Source organism: Stylophora pistillata, chromosome 6, assembly GCF_964205215.1.
Source record: "Stylophora pistillata chromosome 6, jaStyPist1.2, whole genome shotgun sequence".
Taxonomy (NCBI): Eukaryota; Metazoa; Cnidaria; class Anthozoa; order Scleractinia; family Pocilloporidae; genus Stylophora; species Stylophora pistillata.
In genome coordinates this window covers 21,010,568-21,031,593 of record NC_142524.1, presented here as the reverse complement: position 1 = coordinate 21,031,593, position 21,026 = coordinate 21,010,568, and the positions used below count along the sequence as shown (strand labels likewise).

At 38.6% G+C, this 21,026-nt stretch overlaps 2 protein-coding genes and 1 pseudogene across 3 annotated transcripts; 1 reads left to right on the top strand and 2 right to left on the bottom strand.

Moving 5' to 3' along the window:
• Nucleotides 1–2,417: 2,417 nt before the first annotated feature.
• LOC148728727 (uncharacterized) lies at nt 2,418–11,237 on the bottom strand (annotated as a pseudogene). Its single transcript, XR_016002291.1, has 3 exons — nt 11,000–11,237; nt 2,948–10,761; nt 2,418–2,640 (listed from the first exon to the last, which is right to left on the bottom strand). The product of XR_016002291.1 is annotated as an uncharacterized LOC148728727 (transcript).
• On the top strand, nt 5,773–9,631 carry LOC148728728 (uncharacterized). Its single transcript, XM_088762659.1, has 3 exons — nt 5,773–6,082; nt 6,239–7,880; nt 8,247–9,631. The coding sequence occupies exons 1-3, from the start codon at nt 5,773–5,775 to the stop codon at nt 9,016–9,018; spliced, it is 2,724 nt and encodes a 907-aa protein (XP_088618785.1). The 3' UTR covers nt 9,019–9,631.
• Nucleotides 11,238–17,268: 6,031 nt separating the features above from the next.
• Nucleotides 17,269–18,543, bottom strand: LOC148728726 (uncharacterized). The gene has a single exon (XM_088762678.1). The coding sequence runs from the start codon at nt 18,349–18,351 to the stop codon at nt 17,284–17,286; it is 1,068 nt and encodes a 355-aa protein (XP_088618804.1). The 5' UTR covers nt 18,352–18,543; the 3' UTR covers nt 17,269–17,283.
• Between the last annotated feature and the right edge of the window lie 2,483 nt (nt 18,544–21,026).

Below are 21,026 nucleotides of genomic sequence, written 5' to 3'. Positions count from 1 at the left end.
GACATTCTTAAAGTCTAACGCACGGCATTCACGGAAAACAGCTTTAGTGTTATAGTATGTAGTTTTAATTTTAAATATCTTAGCATATGTGATATGTATTTTTATAGGCTGATGAATTGATCGTGTTCAAATAAAGATTAAATAAAATAAAATAAAAAAATAATAAGTGGAGTCTCCTGCGCGAGAGAAAGGAACGCAGACAAGAGACTGTGCTCGTAGGGTATGTGTGATCGTCCTCTTCAGTACAGTCCTGAGAATAACTGTCGTCGGTAGCGGTGACTGAAGAATGTTTCGACGACGTGAGCTGATCGGAAGTCATAATCGGGGTCAAGTGAGGAGATGCTCACTCAAAGAAACTTAAGGATTCCGATTTGAAAAATACTCGAATGATTACAACGTAAATAAAATTAGTTTTAAGTATCATTAAAGAAACCAAATGCATCGCGAGGTAACTTTTCGTATGTGCTTAAGAAGTAGAAACTTAAACAAAAGAGAAAGAATGAGTTTTAAGGCTTCCCAACGAAAACGGTAGTTGCCGCCTGAATTTGTTTTACATGAACTAAATTTTCTTCTTTTAGAGGCCTTTTTGTTTATACGTCGCCGAGTAAGCTATTTTAATTTCCACCTCGTGCTAGGCACTCCCCAACCTCAAACACTTCCTGATAAGTCTTTCAATGCAATAAAACTTTCATAAAAATCGACTGCTGAAAATTGCCGCGACTAGGGACGCCTTTTATAAAAAAAAAAACACCTTTTTTTTATCAAAGCGCTGGTCTTCAGCAAGTAAGGATCGATTATCAACGTTCAAGAAAAGATCAGAGCCCCCACTTTGTAGCTCAGCTTTCGGAGTGCACCCCTGGCAGATATTTATAGGGGTCTGCCATTTGGTTCTCCATGTGTAGACAATATTCCAAATAACTTTAGTTTTGTTATCGCATCATAAAGATCCGGAGAAGAATCAATATCACAATATCACCAATTCGTAAATTTCACAAGAAAATTCGTTGCAATAATGAATTTAAGATACTTTTAATTCCAAATCACTCATCTGTATTTAAAATGGCAAATAGCCATATACAGTCTTGTGAAAATCATATCCTACTAAAATATACCCGTTTCGAGACCAATACAGCTCGAGATCCCGTACCTTGAAGATGGAAGAGTGGTACACATGCTACCTTGGTCGCGTGGGAGAATAGGGACTTTAAGCAAACGTACCACAACGGCTACGGTAACTAGAACGTGGAGAAACAATAGATCTAATTGGCAGAACAATAGCCCAGCACATGCGTTTTAAAACTTTGTACATTTCGTAGCCATCCTTTCAAAACAACCACGTGAAATCACCAAAATTTTCGTCGTCTGCGAAGCGAAACCACGGCGGCAAATTATTATTATTTACATTTGGAACTCAACGCTACTTTTATGCGTTATGTTGAGTTTGAGGTCTGGCGCCCTATGAGACGGTAAACACATGCAGCCATTTTCGAAATTCTAACCAAAAGTAGAAACTCATTTTTTAATCGACGGCGATGCCGTCCTGACTGCTTAAAGCCCCTAATATCCCTAAATGCAGCGAGGTCCTTCTTAGTATTCAAGGACGATATCGAACTTCAACCCCAAAACTAGATCAATTCATAATAGGGGAGTTTTAAAGTGAGTTTGTTTGAAAATTTGCATCCCATTTGTTGCAACACGCCCACATTAAACTGTGATAATTAAATGTATAAGCGAAAACGTTGATAGGTCCATTATCCAACATTATCCCCCTTCCGAAGCACATTCTATATGCTAAGTCGTGGCTACAATTGGAAAAAACGGAGCGGTAATAAATGAAGAAAAAAATTAAGTAAGCTTTCTGAAAAATTTAGCTGGATATGATACAAGGCATATCACCATTGCGAATATTTTTAATTTTTTCTTTGATGTAGTGCTGTCACGCAGAACGACAATCATTTCCATCTCCAACAGCTATTAACTTAACTTGTTTATTCGCAAATAGTTTATAATGAACTCATTGTTTCTGAATCAGTCTTGCTAAGCAGCTGACTTGCTAAGCAGCTGATTTTTAATTTGGTATCATGATCCTTAAACAAAATAAGTTGTGCCTCTTACGTCTAATTCTCTTAAATAGAAAAAAGAAAAAGAGAACACTTTCAACCACTCTTTTTGTAAACAGCTCATTTCGAATAAGGACGAGTTTCTAGATTAATTCAAGGAAAATCGTACCCGATCAAGACATATGCTCATTTTGAGACCGAAACAGCTCCGTAATCCGCAACCCTCGAGAGGGGAGGGTGGGGGACATACTTATCAAGGACATGTGGGGGAATGTCCTTTAATACAACAGGATCCCACCTATTATTCAAGAACCAATGTCGAGACTCAGCGTCAAAACCAGACTATTCCAGACTTGCGAAGTGTTCATTTACTTTATTGAATTAACGAAAGAAAACGCGTTTAAAAGGGTGCTTCCTTTCTGTTTACTCATTTTTCAAACATTTCCCCAACAACATCTTCCTCACGCAGTCCTCTTTGGTGTGTATCTTCGTCCCGCATGATCTGTTCACAATTCAATTGTCGAGCAATCGAACAAACCCGTCTTGCGTGACCTTCCCTCCGCTTTCCTTTTCGACAGGGCTACAAAAGAAGAAAACATGTATGGGTATACCAAAAATCACAATTGCATTCATCAGTTTTAACCAATTTCAATTTTCTGTGGCTTCAAACGAACGCTTTCTTGTTTGTTTTGTCTTTCTTTTTTTGTTGTTGTTGTTGTTGTTTTGCTTTTTTTTGGTTTTTGTAGTTTTCTTCGTTTTCCAAGCAGCATTCGTCTGTAGCAAATGATTAGATGAGGTGAAACAATTTTAATTTGGTTTCGGTTTAGTCAAACTGAGCTGAATTTGTCACTCAATATGGTGTAACTGCACATGCCCCTGTTACATACCGAGCCATGGGTGCAAGCTGTTGATAGTCCTAACCCATCGGATCCTTGGACAAGAAGCAGGGATAACAGGAACAGAATGCTTAACATCACTCGTGCTTCCATGACTTTCCTGATGTTCCTGACTTTCACTGAATGATTCAGTTGACGGTGCTTGTCTGGATCACTTTGATGCAGTAGGAAAGTGCCTGGGCTTTTATAGAGTGAATTTCGTGAGAAATCTGCATCTCCCTCGTTCCAAAACGCCTACATATAGTCAGCTTTATGAGATCAATTTCTTCCTGACATGAAAACAGTGAAACAAAATTCGCGTATCAAATAATTAAAGCGAAAGCCGGAAAAAATTTGATCTGCCCATTACCTCGATCCCTCGTCAAGAAGCATCTGGTCGCCTAAGGGTTGTTAGAATTGCACAAAACGTGCCGAGAATGAAAGAGACGATAAACGCAAAAACGTAACTTAAGTTTTTCCTAATAATCAGACTACTATTTTAACTGGACTAAGTTACCACTGATGCAAATAGATGCTTCACGAGTTTCCGGTCTGCATGTGTTTTTTCTTCGACTTTACTACCTGTGCCTGCAGCAGATCAAGTTGAAACGTAAATTCATAAACTAATTTGCCCCAAAATAAAATATTTTATGTCTTCTACCGAATCTTTAGGGATTAATTTTTTATATTTTTCATTTTTATTTGGGATACCTAGGCGATGAGGAAAGGCAAGAAATACTAAGAGATCGATGAATCTTTTTATGGTGCCCTCACCATTGGTACAACTTACCGTTAAAAAATGAAAATTCCCTAAAAAATATTTGTATTAGACGTAAGTTTGAGGAAATAATGCGTGGCTAAAATTTATTCCAACGCAGTCCGTAATCCATAGTCCACGAGGCTTTGAATCTTAGACCTTCGGATTCCAACCTCCGATGCTTAATCACGACAAACCATCTAAACTGCGCCAACTGTTATACTTCAATGTTATGGTGTTTCAGGAGTCTAGATGTTTAATAAACCTTTTATTATTACTTGTTTGTAATCGTCCTCATTCTAACTTCAATAAATATGATAAATCAACCAGTAACTACTGAGTCGTTTAACAAAGGTAATGGCTGAATGAAAATTTATTTAGTTAGAACTATTAATTTAGCCGTTCTCAGTCAACATTGACCTCTCCGACAAGTTAACTCTTCCTCCCGACGGAAGACAGGACTTGAGGAAATGCCCGTTTAGAAACAAATTCAGAATAAAATGTAGTAAACTCTACTAAATGTAGAAAAGTAATTAAAAGTCGCTCTTAAATTGTTTATCTTCAGCTGAAAACATCTGTTTAAACTTTTTCTAAAAGGGAGAGATCAATTTTCAGACTTAAATGTCAAAAATTAAAAAGGTTTTCAGTTTCTCAAAACCCTTATGCGCGTCGGTGGCTGGGTAGATACAGAAAGTTGGAAATAAATTGATAACGTTCTCAACGATAGGTTGATAACACAAGGCAAACCTCCGTAAGGAATTTTGATTGTAAGCGAGTTTTATCTATTTTTTGCTCTGACCGAGGGATGACACTCAAAATGACAACCTTAAAAAAATTGGGACACAGCTTTTAACCTAACTTATCTACTTGTTTTTCAAAATCACCTCATTTCTTGTAAATTAACTTACAGGTGTAGCTAAGCACCTGATAGAGAATCATAAACTCAAACAGCTTAAGTGATAACTCTACCTCGAATAACAGGAACTGAGTAAAGTATTTTCATCTCCAATATAACACCTCTAATGGAGATGGTCGAATTAAGACGAGCCAAAAGCAAAATGTTCTTGCAAACCAACAGCGTACACAAAAGCAAATAACTTTCGGTTACAAGAATATGTTCAGTTCATGGTTTTCTTTTTGCTCATTTTGTTACTGATTTCCATTGCATTTTATAAATACTAACGCACTTTGTGAAACCGACTCATATTCCGTTCCATTGCAAGTTGGCAAATGGACAATATTTGCGTGTCAAGTGTCAGAAACTCCCCTAAAAAATGGAATTTTCGAAGACAAAAACAAAAAGTTCTTAAGCAAAACTCGTAGAATAAAGCAAGAGGTAAATTATTGCATTTTTACATAGCAAGGTATTGTTTTCCTGAATTTCGCCCCTTTTTATGTTTGGTTTTCAAGGTTAACTTTACATGAGTTTTCATTACTGAATTGAGCTTTGTCTACAAGAAGATCAGTGACTAAAATGGTAACTGGGCCCGCGAGGAGTCCTGGGTAAGTAGTTATAGAATGGAGGGAGAGGAAGTGGGCGAGGCTTCATGTCAGTAAAGAGAAAATTCAAAGAGAGGAAAGCATTTTTAAAATTTCAATATGCTCTTTCGAATAACTTCCTTTATTACATGAATTCTAGCGAAATACTATATCATGTGTCGATGTTATTACCGCCCACGGAGAACATACATACGGACTATCTTTCACGATGCCTTCCTAGTGACTGGGTGGATCAACATGGTTTTTGTACTTTTTACAAAAGGTTTTTCATAAATTATATTTATCATGAAGGTTTAAATTTTTTTTCTCATGAGGGACAGGTTGGTATGGCCAGCCTTATTAATAAGTACAAACCGAATTAGAAAACAACTTTCATTTAATAAATATAGTGTTTCTGCTTTTTTACAAATAGGCTTTTCATAATTTGCTTCATCAGAACATAGTTAATCGAGGGGACTGGTTATGAAAGCCGGCGAACTTCAAAGGGATAGCTTATTGTTTTGGTTTTTCGAGTTCAACCTAGCGTGACCGTGCATCACATAGATTCAAGATGGCGTCTCACATGTGAGCGTTTGTACTGATGACTGCACGTTTTACGTCTGTAATATTACTATTCCTTCTTAAATACTGCTTGTATGTATCTATAAATGAAGAAGGAATGCCCGGAGATAACTGCTCTGTTTTTGGTTGCGGCTCGTCCCGCAAAACGAAAGGAATCGGCATCTGGAAACTTCCTGCCCCTCGCAATGCTGAATACAAGAAATGGCGAGAACTTTGGCTAAACGAATTGACCAAAACACGCGTTGTAGACAAAGATTTCAAGCGCCAGATCGACAATGATCGTGTCTTTACGTGCGAAAACCATTTTAGGCCCGAGGATATTGAGATTTGTAAGTATTAAATGCAATCTTATAAGTTTAACTACACGCGATCCTAGACATAATCTGCGCGGTGCTTAGGTGCATAGCTTATCAATTAACTTGAGCTTTGATAAACTTCAAACGTTATATTCTGATTCTGTTTGTTTGTGATTGTTTCTACTCTAGTTCAATCTGAAAAGATGCAGAAAAAGAAACCGAAGTTTGGTGCCTTGCCAACAGTAAACATGCCGAAGCGTAGCTTCACAACACCAGTAAATGTGCGTCCACCTCGAAGCGCAGTCAACGAAATCCCAGAAGTGGCCCCTAAAAAATGCTACAGTGACTTTAAAGATCTAGTAAAACGAGTGAAATCTTTGAAAATTCTAAGTGAGTGGATCTTAGAGGCAGCAATCGATCGAATTGTATTGACAAAGAAGAGTTCTCTGCTTGTGTTACCAAAGATTCAGCTCACCATCGATGATAGTCTTGGTTTTTCTGTGTCTGTGTTTGGATGGTTTCTGCCAGATGATCATGCGATTCATCTTGAAACCTTGCGATCCGTTATGAACATCACAGTCTCTGAACTTATCAAGAGAATTGATGTTCTCTTGATTTGCCCTGGAGTGAGACCATTTGAACTGTCATCCGATATCGTACACCACATTATACCGAAGTCAGTGGATCCGTTATTCAGAGATGATTCTGAGATATTCCCACAGCTGGAATATTGGAGAACACGGGACTGTGAAGTTTTGGTGGAGCATGGTGAGCAGTGCTGTGTTTGCTACAAATACTCTCACAAGTCAGAGGTGGATCAGAAAGCAAAGCAAAGAAAGCTTGCAAAGCCTGCTCATTTGTTTGCTCCAGTCTCTCACACAACACCAGAGAGAATAAAGCTAACCCTAAAAACACAGAGGCTGAAGTGTGCAGAACTAGAACGAAAGCTTGAAGAAATGAAATCAGAGATAGAAAAGTCAAGTGTAGAAGTAGACAACCAGTTAAGCAATGACATTACAAGTATATTGGGGACATCCAATGAAAATATCACTCCATTCATGGATCTGTTCTGGCAGCAGCAAAAGAAATTGATGACAAAGAGTAAAACTGGTGTCCGATACCATCCTATGATCATTCGATACTGCTTGTCACTTGCTACCAAGTCCCCAGCATGCTATGAAGAGCTCAGGAAAAGTAACATCCTTGTACTGCCGAGCCAACGCACATTGAAGGACTATAGAAATTGTATACGACCCAAAGCTGGCATTCAAGAGGAAGTACTTGAGGAGTTGAATGTTCTTACAAACAGCTACTTCGATGTGCAACGATACATTGTGCTCCTTTTTGACGAAATGAAAATTTTGTCAAATCTGGTATTTGACAAAGTATCTGGGGAACTAACTGGTTTCCTTGACCTGGGAGATCCTGATATAAACTTTGGAACACTTGAAAAAGCTGACAAGATTGCAAGCCATGCTATGGTCTTTTATATCAGAGGTCTCTGTACTGAGTTGAAGTTCAGCTTAGCCTATTTTGCCACCGATGGGATTACATCTTATCAGCTTATGCCATTGTTTTGGCAAGCAGTATGTGTGCTTGAGTTAGCTTGTAATCTTTGGGTGATTGCAAGTACATCAGATGGAGCGTCACCCAACCGAGCATTGTACAGAATGCACAAAGCTCTTGATGGTAATGCTGGAACTGATGTGTGCTATCGCACTGTGAACCTCTATGCACCCGACAGGTTCATATATTTTTGTTCTGATGCTCCCCATCTCATTAAGACTACAAGAAATTGTGTCTACAGCTCTGGTCATGGTACATGTACTCGGTAAGTCGATATATTTGAAACTATGATTGTAGAGATATAATTTCACAGAATAAAATTTGCACTTTCAATGCATCCATGTTAGAAATTGTATAATTTATTCATATAATTGACAACAGAGTCAAACATTTCCCTTGCTTTTAGTAAGAGGTGAAATAATATAGTCAAGCTAGAATTATTGGTATTTTGACTAGATAACATTAGCTAACATGGTTACTATGGTTACAAACAATAAGATTTGTTTGTAACCTTAGTTATTCAAAACAACATTACATTTACAGAATTCATATAATGATTTAGGTGTAAACTACGATAAGGAAGTAGTTTGATTTAGTGATTGATAGTAATAACCAATGTCTTATTCTGTAGGTACATGTGGAATGATGGCCACTATATCCTCTGGCAGCATTTTATCCAGCTGTTTCATCAAGACCTTGACAATGGCCTAAAGCTGCTTCCTCGGTTAACTTATGACCATATTAAGCTCAGTGCTTACTCTACAATGAGAGTCAACCTTGCTGTCCAGATCCTCAGTGCTTCAGTGGCAAATGTTCTTAAGTCATTTGGTCCTCCCGACACCATCGCCACATCTAAATTGTGCGAAATGATGGACAACTTCTTTGATTGTCTGAATGTTCGCAACCAACATGAGCATGTGCGTAAAAGAAAGCCATTTCTCAAGCCATATTCATCAGTGAATGATCAACGGTTTGCCTGGTTAACCAATGATTTCCTTGGTTATTTGAGAAATTGGAGAGAGAGTGTGACCAATCGTCCTGGTGAGTACACCAACAATGCAAGGAGCAAGATGTTTCTCTCTTGGCAAACCTACGAAGGCTTGAAAATCACAGTTCATTCAGTTGTAGAGGCTACAAAGTTTCTACTTAATGAAGGGATGGAATATGTGCTCACTGAGCGCTTTTGCCAAGATCCCCTTGAGGAGTATTTTGGGAACCAGAGGAAGCTTGGTAGGAGAAGTGACAACCCAGATATGCGTCAATTTGGTTACAACAATAACACCATCAGAGTGCAACGCGCTGTCACCTGTCAGTCTGGTAATACCCGAGGCAGGAAAGACAAAAACAAGGCATGGGTTAATGTCTCAGATGACCCTGTCCCAAAAAGGAAGAAAACTAAATAATGCTGACATTGCTGATTATTATAACCTGTGTATCTCCAAATGAGTGTGTATCTAACTTAAAACATAGCTTAAAACTTAGGAAAATATAAAAAGTATCAATTTCTTGTTTTGTATCATAGGGTTATTCATAAATATATAGTGAGTGATCTTGTAATTTTAAAATAATACATTAGAGTGAGCATACTTATTCTGTGAGGATTTTGGATTAATAGTTATCTTAGAGACTAATCCCTTGTTTTGATTATCCCCTAAAAATATTTTCTTTCATTGTTCAAGTGTGCTCACTCTATCAGGTTTTTTGTAAATTTGTAAATAGCATTATATCATAACACTGTTTTATTTGGTGTTTCATAAATCAATAGGATTAATTGTTCCCATTTATTGTTGGGAAAGGTTTCTTACTTATCTGTAAACAGTCTGATATATTCCATATCATTTTCATATCAATGTATTCAACTCACAAACATCATTGGTTTTAACAATTGTGCTTTAATAATTTAATATAAGTTTTAATAATATAATACATAAGGACTGACTTTCAAACATTTGCCTCCTTTGTATTTCTACTTGAATATTTGTAGCATAATTCCTGAAATACATATTCTAGGCACAGCGTCAGTCAAACTTATTATGATATTTTTTAAATAAAACAGGAACATTAAATTTACAGAAAAGTCTATTTGTTTTGGGAATTTAAAGAATATTACAGTAATTAGTCTGTTGATGACCTATTGATGTCCTTGCGAAGAGCTTTTGATTTCAGTTGTTTCAATCTAATTTTGTGTTTTTGAATAACGTCCTTCACAAATGAAAAAGAACGAACTCTAACATACAAACTAATAATATTGTGGAGAACATCTTTGGCAACATGGCTACTAATCTCAACTTCAGAGTCGGCTAACATGGCAGAGTGAGATGCGACAACAGTTACATCATGCATTGATCTTGAAATAATATTAGCTAAAGGAATGTTTTTCAGACTGGTTTTACGTGTAGCTTCCCTGAAATAGTGTTCAGTTCTTTCAAAAACAGACTGAGCATTTCTTGTGATCTTCCACAGTCCACCTCGATTCAATGTTGTAGTCAATCTCTGATCTTCACCAATAGGATTGTCCCATTTCCCAGCCATTATCAGTGAGATTGCGTGGTCATTTTCTAGTGTTTTACTTGGTGCTTGTTATGTAGCTTATGTAGTACATAACCTCCAATATACTGTAACCCTGACTTCTCTTTATCAGATAATTTCGTCAATGGTTCACATGTGTGAGTTTCTGCTTTTTCTTTGCTATGTGTTAAAAGGCAGTCGGCCACTTTTGAACAAAGTAATGTAGCAGAGTTTCTTGATAATCCTACAAAATGGCTCGAAGCATGCAAGACTATGCTAGCGTAAAAGGCTGCATAAAACCTCTCTGCATTTCCAGACTTTGCCAATTGAATATAAAGCCCCTGAATTTCAGAAAATTTAGGTGTTGAAGATTGTAGAGTGTTGCAGTTGTAGGACCATATCTCGTCTCTGTTTACCTTTGGATAAATTTTGCTGTCTCTAAGTTTCACTTTAGCATTGCCAACGATGCTTGCATACGTTTCCACAGTTAATAGATCTCGATTTTCTGGTTTGTCTGTCTCAGTTTCTTCTGTTTCTTCTGTTTTATCTTTGTGTTTAACAGTGATGTGACGTTTCAGTCCGCTCTTACTCTTGCATTTCTTTGGACAATGAGGGCAAGTGACGCTCAGTGGGTGAACCTGCAAAACCAAATTCACGATCAACATCACACACTACTTAGGTTCATAAATCATCTTTAAATCAACAGCTGATAAAATAACGTTTAGGCAAGAAATGGTTTATAAATAGAGCCCGAAATAAGAGTGATTGATCGAAAGCATGATGTCGAAAGCTAGTCTGTTCGACCTTCATGTTCAATCTTCCTTTTTGACGTTTTTAGGCTATATTTTAACTATTAAAACAGATTCTATAGCTTACATCAGCAGCTGCTTCTCTGAAGTGCTCATCAAGGTCTTCTTCTTCTTCTAAAACTCCTAAAATTGCCTCTAAATCGTCTCCAAAGAAGAACATGTCATCACACGCGTCCGCCATGTTGTTTTTAGATGCACGGTCAATGTCACGTGACGGTGCATCTCAACCTCAAAACCCAAACAATAGGCCGGTCCTTTGAAGTTCGCCGGCTTTCATAACCAGTCCCCTCGATTAACTATGATCAGAAAGGTTGAAAAAATTTTGCGGTCTTTATCCCATCTCAGTTTTGAAACAGGTTTGGCTGGCCTTATTGAAAACTACTTATTGAAAAAAAGAAAATGAAAGGGAAGAGACTCGTAAAGCGTCCATTCACTGTATTGACTAAACAAAACTGACAAAGTGGAAGCAACTGCTACGGAGCTCAAATTACCTCGATAATGATATAGTCAGACATAAATAACACATTGAAAACAAAACAAAAAAAGAAACACTGTTTTCTTTCGGCTAGTTCACCTGCCTCGCCTCAAAAATACGAACTAACGGCTTAAGCAAATTAAGGTTTTGTATATGAGTGTGTCAAAATCTGATGGTGCTCGCGTTTAGACAACAATGAACTCAAAATCGCTCGTTTCGATCATGCAAAGGGTAATCTCGTGAGCGAGCATATCATGAACAGCGTACGTTTTTAATTCAACTGAGCTGCCGACTGTCTCCCCTTCGTGGTTCGGATAACAAAAATAACTGTGAACGGGAGAAAAAGGATACGAGATTAACTACAAGCAAAAGAAGCAAAGAAATTTGTGCTTAATTCTACCTGCTTTGTCTCACGAACATCAAGAAGCAAACCTCTTGGGTAAATTCAGTTTCATAACATCAAAGTCTCATGCCGCTCGAGTTATTTATTTCAATTAAGAGGCTCGTCTAAGCCAAGCAGAAGAAACTTTGGTGAACAAGCATGATCCATGTACAAGTTCCAAAACTCAACCAGTGTTTTTCTTAAGACATGCTGCCGACAATGTTCTGATTAGTTAGTCGAAAACGAACGTACTGAAGAAATAAAAATTCCCCAGGTTCAAACTTGGAAGTACGTTGATGACACGACGGTGGCAGAGATCGTCGCGCGTAACGCATTAGGTGACGCCCAAACCGCTGTTAAAGTGGTAGAAGATTGGTCCAAAGCACAGAGGATGCAGCTTAATGCTGACAAATGCAAAGTTATGGTCATCGACTGCAAAAGGCAGAAACACCATTTCACTCCCGTCTTGGTAGATGGCAAAGAATTAGAGACGGTAGAGTCGGCTAGGATCCTAGGCGTGACTATTTCGTGTAACCTTAAGTGGAATAACCACGTCAATGATGTTATAAAAAGAGCAAACAAACGATTATACTTTTTAGTTCTCCTAAAGAGGGCCCGCGTTCCAGCGGATGACATAACTAATTTCTATTGTACTACTATACGTCCTGTTCTGGAATACTGCGCACAAATATTCCATCATGCGTTACCTGCGTATCTTAGTGATGACACTGAAAGGGTCCAAAGACGCGCATTATCCATCATTTCGCCTGAACTGTGATACCATGACTCTTTAGAAAGGCACAGTTTAGCTTCGCTCTATGACAGACGCATGAAAGTATGTACGGATCTGTCTTTGTCTGTCTCAAATCCATCTCACAATTTATATAACTTGCTGCCAGATAGGCATCTTTCAGCTAAAAATACTAGACACCGGCGCGTTTTTAACATGCCGCGCATTCGCACTGATCGTTTTAAATCTTCATTTATCCCGGCTGTGTGCGCGTGCTAACCTAGATTTTTAGCTATTCCACTGCTGTATATTAGTTATATTAGTTATATTAGTAATTTTATTTAGGTCTTAGCATTTTTGTAACGTAATAGAGTAATATATTTAATTATAATATATTTAATAATAATAATAATATTTAATAACGTAATACACCGGCGCGTTTTTAACATGCCGCGCTTTCGCACTGATCGTTTTAAATCTTCATTTATCCCGGCTGTGTGCGCGTGCTAACCTAGATTTTTAGCTATTCCACTGCTGTATATTAGTTATATTAGTAATTTTATTTAGGTCTTAGCATTTTTGTAACGTAATAGCGTAATATATTTAATTATCATATATTTAATAATAATAATAATAATAATATTTAATAACGTAATATATTTATGTAACGTAATTGGTAGCCTTTCTGAGTGGTTCCTCTGGGCGGTCATTCTGGCAAATAATACACAGTGTGCTACGGGACAGTTTCCTTTTTCTCGATTTTGGAAGTAACGGTATGGCGAAGCCCTCAGAAAAGGAATCTTTATTAGCCATTCTATAATCTAATAACGAATTTTAAAGTAACGTGTCACATAAAAAACATAAGGCCATAAAAAAGAAAATGGCAACCAAATATAAACATTTTGAAATATTGCAAGACATTGCGTTCTAAAAGGACATAAAAAACAATGGTCGATTGTTGTTGTTGTTTTTTTTGTTTTATAAAAGTATTAGTTTAAGTAAATAAGATACAGCTATTCTATAAACGTACTTACAGCTATTCTATAAACGTACTTACAGCTATTCTATAAACGTACTTACTCACGTGCTCGGTCACCTGACCTTGCTTTGCAAACTTTGAGCATGACTGGGAAATTATTTGTTAAGAAGCAACGATATTATAGGTTTCCCTTGATAATCAATTGCAGATAACGCTGTAAACAGAAGCTACCGAAATGAGCCTCGTTTTCATGTTGACCCAGAAATGGAAGAAAAATTACCATTTTTTATTGTTTTAGTTTGAATAAGCTAGAATTTGTGTCAAATTGTGTAATGCACTAAAAGTACGTATAAAAACATCAGTTTATCTGTGAATAACTAACACATTTATGGTAGTGAGGACGTTAAAATAGGTTAGTAAAAGTTCTAAAACACCATTTTTGATCTTGCAGCTGTGACGTGCTCGGTCACGTGACCTCAATTTGAGCAATCTGAACATGGCTAAGATTCGTTCTACAAGGGTGTAACGATATTTGTAGATTCAGGTCAAAATAAACGTTTAATTTACGCATTATCAGTGGTCTTGTATCTTAACCTCGTTTCCATGAATTTAAACAGGTGGCTGTAATATATTGCTAGTGATATAAACCCACGAGGTCAAACAACATGGCCGCTTCAACACAACTTTATTCCAGCAATGTATTCTGGTACATACACAGTAACCTTAGAGGGTACTTAATATATTACACTGCTTTCCCCTTACAAATAAGATATCCTTACCAGTAACACAATAGTAGCCATAACATTCACTACAGGTTCAGTCGGTCAACAGGTTTCCTAATTCTCTCTGATCGCCTCAGAACAACCGGCGATGGTGTGTTTAAATTCTCTTCACTAATACTAGAATTAGGCTCATCATCTTTATCTGAAAAATTGACTGGTGGCTGCGGCACCCCGGATGAAACTTGGCTATTATCTACACTTAGAGTGGGTTGCTCACACAGTTCTGGGACAGGTATGTCCAACTCTCTAGTTTCATATGGCACCTGATCATATGCTTTAATTAAATGATCAACATGAACATATCTGGTCTTATAGCCAGTCTTAACTAAATATGTTCTGGGTCCACAGATCTTAACTACCCTTCCCAGAATCCATCTCTCAGTATTGCTACGGGCTTGAGTATTTCTCACTCGAACTATGTCATTCTCTGCAAACAGCCTATCTTGATGACCCTTTAAATCCTTATATTCCTTCTGCTTATTTTGTTTACTCTCTACGGTTTTGGCTAGATCAGGTTTCACTAGAGTTAAACGAGTACGCAGTCTACGTCTCATCAGCAGTTCTGCTGGCGTAGCACCTGTGGTGCTGTGTGGGGTGGTACGGTATCTCAAGAGGAAGTCTGCTAGTCTATGTTTGATAGACCTTCCCTTGTTTCCCTCTAGAACTTGTTTGACAAGCGCCTCCTTTACCACCCTGACTGATCTCTCAGCAGCACCATTTGATTGTGGGTGATAAGGAGGAGTTAGGGTATGTTTAATGCCATTTTTATACATAAACTCAGCAAACTCACTTGAAACAAATTGTGGCCCATTATCTGATACCAACTCCTCGGGCAAACCATGTTGGGCAAATATAAGACGCAACTCATTTATGGTTTTCTCTGTGGTGATTGAGGTCATGTGCTTAACCTCTATCCATTTTGAAAAACTATCAACCACCACAAAAAAAAAATCACTCCCTTTCTGACAAAAATCAACATGAATACGCTGAAAGGGTCGCGTGGCCCATTTCCAGGGTATCAATGGGGCACAAGGTGGAGAGGTCCGCACATCCTGACACACTGAGCATAGTTTAATCTTTTGTTCAATTTCCTCATCCATCTTGGGCCACCAAACACAGGTGCGTGCTATTGCTTTCATTGCACAAATGCCTGGGTGCTCCCAATGCAACTCCTCCAACATCTTTTCCCTAAATACTGGGGGAATGATCACCCTGGAACCCCAGAGAATGCAATTTTGTTCGCAAGAAAGTTCATGTCGACGGGTGTAATAGGGTTTTAAATCTTCATCACAAACCTCTGGCCACCCCACCATGACCCAATCAAGTACCTTGCTTAACCCTGGATCCATCAATGTAGCTTTCCCAATCTCTTTTGCAGTTATGGGGAAATCTTTGTCAATGGCACTTACATTGTAAATCTCACTCTCACTGCCAATCTTAGACTCTTCATGGGGTAATCTAGAAAGGGCATCACAGTTGCTGTGCTTCTCGGAGCTCCTGTACTCAATGTTATAGTCATATGCTGAAAGGACAAGTGCCCAGCGCTGCATACGGGCAGCTGCAAGTGTGGGTATAGCAGCTTTGGGGCCCAAAATAGCCAACAATGGCTGGTGGTCAGTTACTAAAGTGAACTTTCGTCCATATAGAAACTGATTAAATTTTTTTACCCCGAAAATAATAGACAAGGCCTCCCGTTCAATTTGAGCATAACTTTTCTCACTTGAGCTGAGGGTACGTGATGCATATGCTATTGGCCTTTCTTGACCATCCTCCATTACATGACTAAGCACTGCCCCCAAACCATAACTCGATGCGTCACAAGCTAACTTAAGCTCACGATTTAGATCATAGTGGACCAACAGCGACTCACTGGTGAGGCCCTCCTTGCATGCCTCGAAAGCTTTCTGGCAGTCATCTGTCCATTCCCATTGAATAGTTTTCTGCAAAAGCCTATGCAGAGGTGCTAAGGTTGTAGCCAGCCCTGGCAAAAAGGAATGATAATACTGAACCATGCCCAGGAAGGACCTTAATTCACTCACATTCTTTGGGGCTGGGGCTCTTTTCACTGCACTGATCTTCTCCTCCACCGGTTGCAGGCCTTCGGCACTTATTCTCAGACCTAGATAAACCACTTCAGGTTTCAAAAACTCGCATTTTGCCAGTTTTAAATGCAAATTGTATTGGTGTAGCCTGTCCAACACATCAGCAAGTATCTTGAGATTCTCTTGCCAGTCATTGCCCCCTATCAAGATGTCATCTTGTTTACAAACACATTTTTCAATTCCCTGAAGAATTTGATCCATTTTTGCTTGAAAGATTTTTGGGGATGACTTGACCCCATAGGGCAATTTCTGGTAGGAATAAAGGCCTTTATGAGTGGTAATTGTCAAGTACTCTTGACTTTCTTTGTCAACATTCAGCTGGGCATAGGCATGTGATAGATCAAGCTTACTAAATACCTTAGAGCCAACCAGAGCAGCATACAAATCCTGAGTAGTAGGTAAAACATATTGCTCATCTTCAACTGACTGATTGATAGTGGATTTGTAGTCTCCACATATTCTGACAGTGTTATCAGCCTTTGGCACTACCACAATTGGGCTAGCCCAAAGTGACCTGTCAACTTTCTTAATAACACCATGCTTTTCTAGTTTGTCTAACTCTTTTTCGACTTGCTCTTTTAAAGCGTATGGAACCCTACGCGCTTTCACGAATACAGGTTTTGCATCGCCTCTCATAGTAATATGGGCCTCAAGGCCCGTCATACCTTTGTAACTCTCAGTAAACAATTCGCTATGTTTAGATAGCAACTCATTCAGTTGACTATCAGCACTCCTAGGGTCTCCCTTGGGAATACAAAATATCTCACCCCACTCAAACTTAATGTGCCGCAGCCAGTTTTTACCAAGTAAAGTAGGTTTTGCATCATAATTGGCTACAAGAATGGGTAGAGAGTATTGTTTACCCTTATACACTATGTCACACTGCATTTCCCCTGACACATCAAGTAAATTCACCCGTGTATGTCTTAAGTGTTACTTTAGAAGGAGACAGAGGCTTGTCTGCAAACCTCTCTAGATATTCACTTCTACTCATTATTGAGAAATCTGCAGCTGTGTCTAACTCCATCATACACAGTTTACCATTGATTTCCATTTCTACAGTGTACCTATTGCAGTTAGGCTTGTTTTGGTCAAGCGAATTCAGAGAATAAATTCCTAATTCCTCATCCTCACACTCATCATTGCCTGATTCTGAAGCCTGTACACTATGAATTTTACCCTTTCTCTTTTCATCCTTACTGCGACAAACAGAAGCTAAATGCCCAATCTTGGAGCACTTGTAGCATTTTGCTGACTTAAATTTACAAGACTGACCTGAATGATTACCCCCACACCTAGGACATGACAATTGTTCAGTGTTCTTCTTTTCAGTGTTTTTACTTCCTTGTTCTGTCAACTTGTTGACTTGAACAGTTTCACTGCGTGAAGGGTGAAATTCTTGGGTGTTCCTATCTGCCATCTCCATGGTCTTGGCAATACTGCAAGCCTTTTCGAATGTGAGGTCATCTGTGTTCAGTAGTTTGTTTTGTATCTTCGGATTGTTCAGCCCGCATACGAATCGGTCACGTAACGCCCGATTGAGGAATTCACCATAATTACAGTGGACCGCCAATCTCTTCAAAGCCAGCACATAATCGCTAACTGATTCTTCGGATTTTTGATTTCGCGTGCCAAAGTGAAAACTTTGTGCGATTTCCAGGGGCTTCGGGTTGTAGTGTTTCTCCAAGACTTCCACAATGTTAGTGAATGACACATCCTTCGGTTTAGTGGGCGCCAATAAGTTGCTGAGGGTTGTGTATACCTCTGGCCCCACTTCTGTCAGGAAAATGGCACGTTTCCTGTTCGCTACCACAAGGTTGGTGGCAGCGCTTCCCTCTCCTGTTGTCGTTACAATGTTGTTGGCTGTAAAGAACATTTCCATCCTCTCAACGTAGGCACTAAACGTTTCACGTGCGACGTTGAACTCGCCAACACGTCCAAATAATCCACTCGCACTAGTGCTGGCCATCTTCTATGCCACAACACACACAGCGTTGTCCAAAGACCTTGCACTTTTGAATGACGTGGAAAAACGACCGATCCTCGTCGCCAAAATGTAATATATTGCTAGTGATATAAACCCACGAGGTCAAACAACATGGCCGCTTCAACACAACTTTATTCCAGCAATGTATTCTGGTACATACACAGTAACCTTAGAGGGTACTTAATATATTACAGTGGCCTATTAAAATAGCCGCTTAACACGTACCCTATACCACAATTCAACTCTACTAACTAGCTGACATTGATAAGCAGGTCTTGTTCTATCAAAATCCACTATCAAACCTTTTCTGACCCGATCATTGTACGAAACCCTTTTTTTAGGGTCCTGGCCTCCGGACTATATATAGTCTTATATAATCAATGATTGTGAAAAGCACGCAATTCAGCCTATGGCTCCAATGTATTTTATTTGGTAATAAACTATCTATCTTACGTATATGTGCTCGATCCTTCGCAGTAAAGCACTATTTAAGCAATAGTGAAAATCAGACCTGAAAAAAATTCAGGCCTGTACGGGATTCGAACCACTGACCTCTGCAATACTAGTGCAGCTGCACTAGTATCGCTGCACTAGTATCGCAGAGGTCAGTGGTTCGAATCCCGTACAGGCCTGAATTTTTTTCAGGTCTGATTTTCACTATTGCTTAAATAGTGCTTTACTGCGAAGGATCGTGCACATATACGTTTCATAACCGCAGTTCATATATATGTATTTCATATGTTTGTTGTTTAAACTATCTATCTATCTATCTATCTATCTATCTATCTATCTATCTATCTATCTAAAGATGAATGTCGGCTAGCCGAGAGAGCCGAGCGATGACTGGTTCTATCTTTCTTGTGGATTGGCTCACCCCCAGGCTCTACTTGCCACTCACGCTCACCATGTCATTTTAATGCAATCACCCAATTGCAACCCGGGGAGCCAAACCTCATCACCTACTTCAAAGAGGATTAAAACATGCTATGTAACGTAAAAGGCGTGACAGAGTCAGACTCCAACTATCTCTAGAACAACACATTCTTGCTTGTGACATCCGTCACCTGCAAATGTAAGTGAAGGAGGAACAAAGAAAGAGAAAATGGTAGATTTTACATGAGGAGTTCAATCTTTGGCCCTTGTTACCACTGTTGTGTTGGAAAATGAAAACAAAGAAGTTGAAGTTAACAAAAAAAAATGGCGGACAATTTGAATCATATTTCTCACGAAGAAGAGCCAGAATGGCTGGCAAATATAGATTCAAGTTTCTTAGATGAATCGAACGAAGAAAAACACTAGACGATCAGGAAATTTCTTCATTTGTTGAAGAAAAAAGAAACAGCAACGCGACAACGCGCCAATTCCGTTCCGCTTTACATACTTCTGTCACGCACTGTAAATAAATATCCGCAAAATTCGCCCGCACTGAAATGTAAACAATTTGGCGTGTTGGATAATAAGTAACCTTTTAGACGATTTGTTGTATAGTATCGCTGAGTATTTTTACTCGTTATTTGTATAAATACAGCGCAACTCGGGAAAATACTCAGCGATACTACACGACAAAACGTCTATGTCCTATCGAAGTTGTCATGGCATTTCACCAAAGCAAATATATCCAAAACCTGGATAACGCAAAATCTCGACTCTGTAGTGAATGGCTACATCCGAAAATGGCTTGACATTCCGATATCTGGAACACTGAGCAATGTTTTCCTAGAAAGCAATAGATTTGGTCTTAATATTTGTCCTCCTTCTATCAAATTTACTCAGTGCCAGTCACTTCTCCGAAATTCATTAAAAAAGTCCCCAAATGATTCCTTGAAAGCTCTCTGGAAATCGTCAAGCTGTCACACTAATATTCAATATGATGTGTACAAATCCACTAAGGAAGTTCTTAAGGATTTCCGTTCTAATCAAGAGGATAAATTGGAACACCACCTAACATCTCAAGGTTTCTTCTTCTCAAATGTTATCAAGTATTCATTGTCATCTGTTAAATCTATTTGGTCAGTGGCCCAGTCCCATCTACCGAAGAACATTTACAACTTTACCATCCGCTACATCAACAACTCTCTTCCTACACGTAAGAATTTGGTAAGATGGGGATTATCACAAAGTCTTGAATCTTCCTTTCGCCTTAATCCTGAGTCACTCCTTCATGTTGTCGCTGGTTGTCAACATTGCCTTGATCGCTTTACCTGGGGACACGACTCAATCCTTAACTTCATTGCCAAGTCCCTTCAACCTGTAATTAATGTTAGCTCCTCGATCTATGCAGATGTTACTGGTTTTCTAAATCCCTCAATAATAACTGGTGAAAATTATCGCACAGATCTTCTTTTCCTAACCCAGTCCAAGTGCCTATATGTTCTAGAATTAACAGTTGGTTTCGAATCTAACTTGTACAACAATGCAGTACGTAAGAAAGAAAAAAATATCGGAATTTGATTAACGAAATGAGTAGAACTTTCAGATGTGTGAAATTTGTAAATCTCTCCATGAGCTCCCTTGGCGTTTTCTCAGATGAATGCTCTACGTTCTTAGGCATGATGAATGACATAGGCATTGCCAAAAAGCAGCAACTTTATATAATCAAGAAAATGATAAATATAGCTATTAGAACAACATATTACGTCTTTTGTTGTAGAAATAGG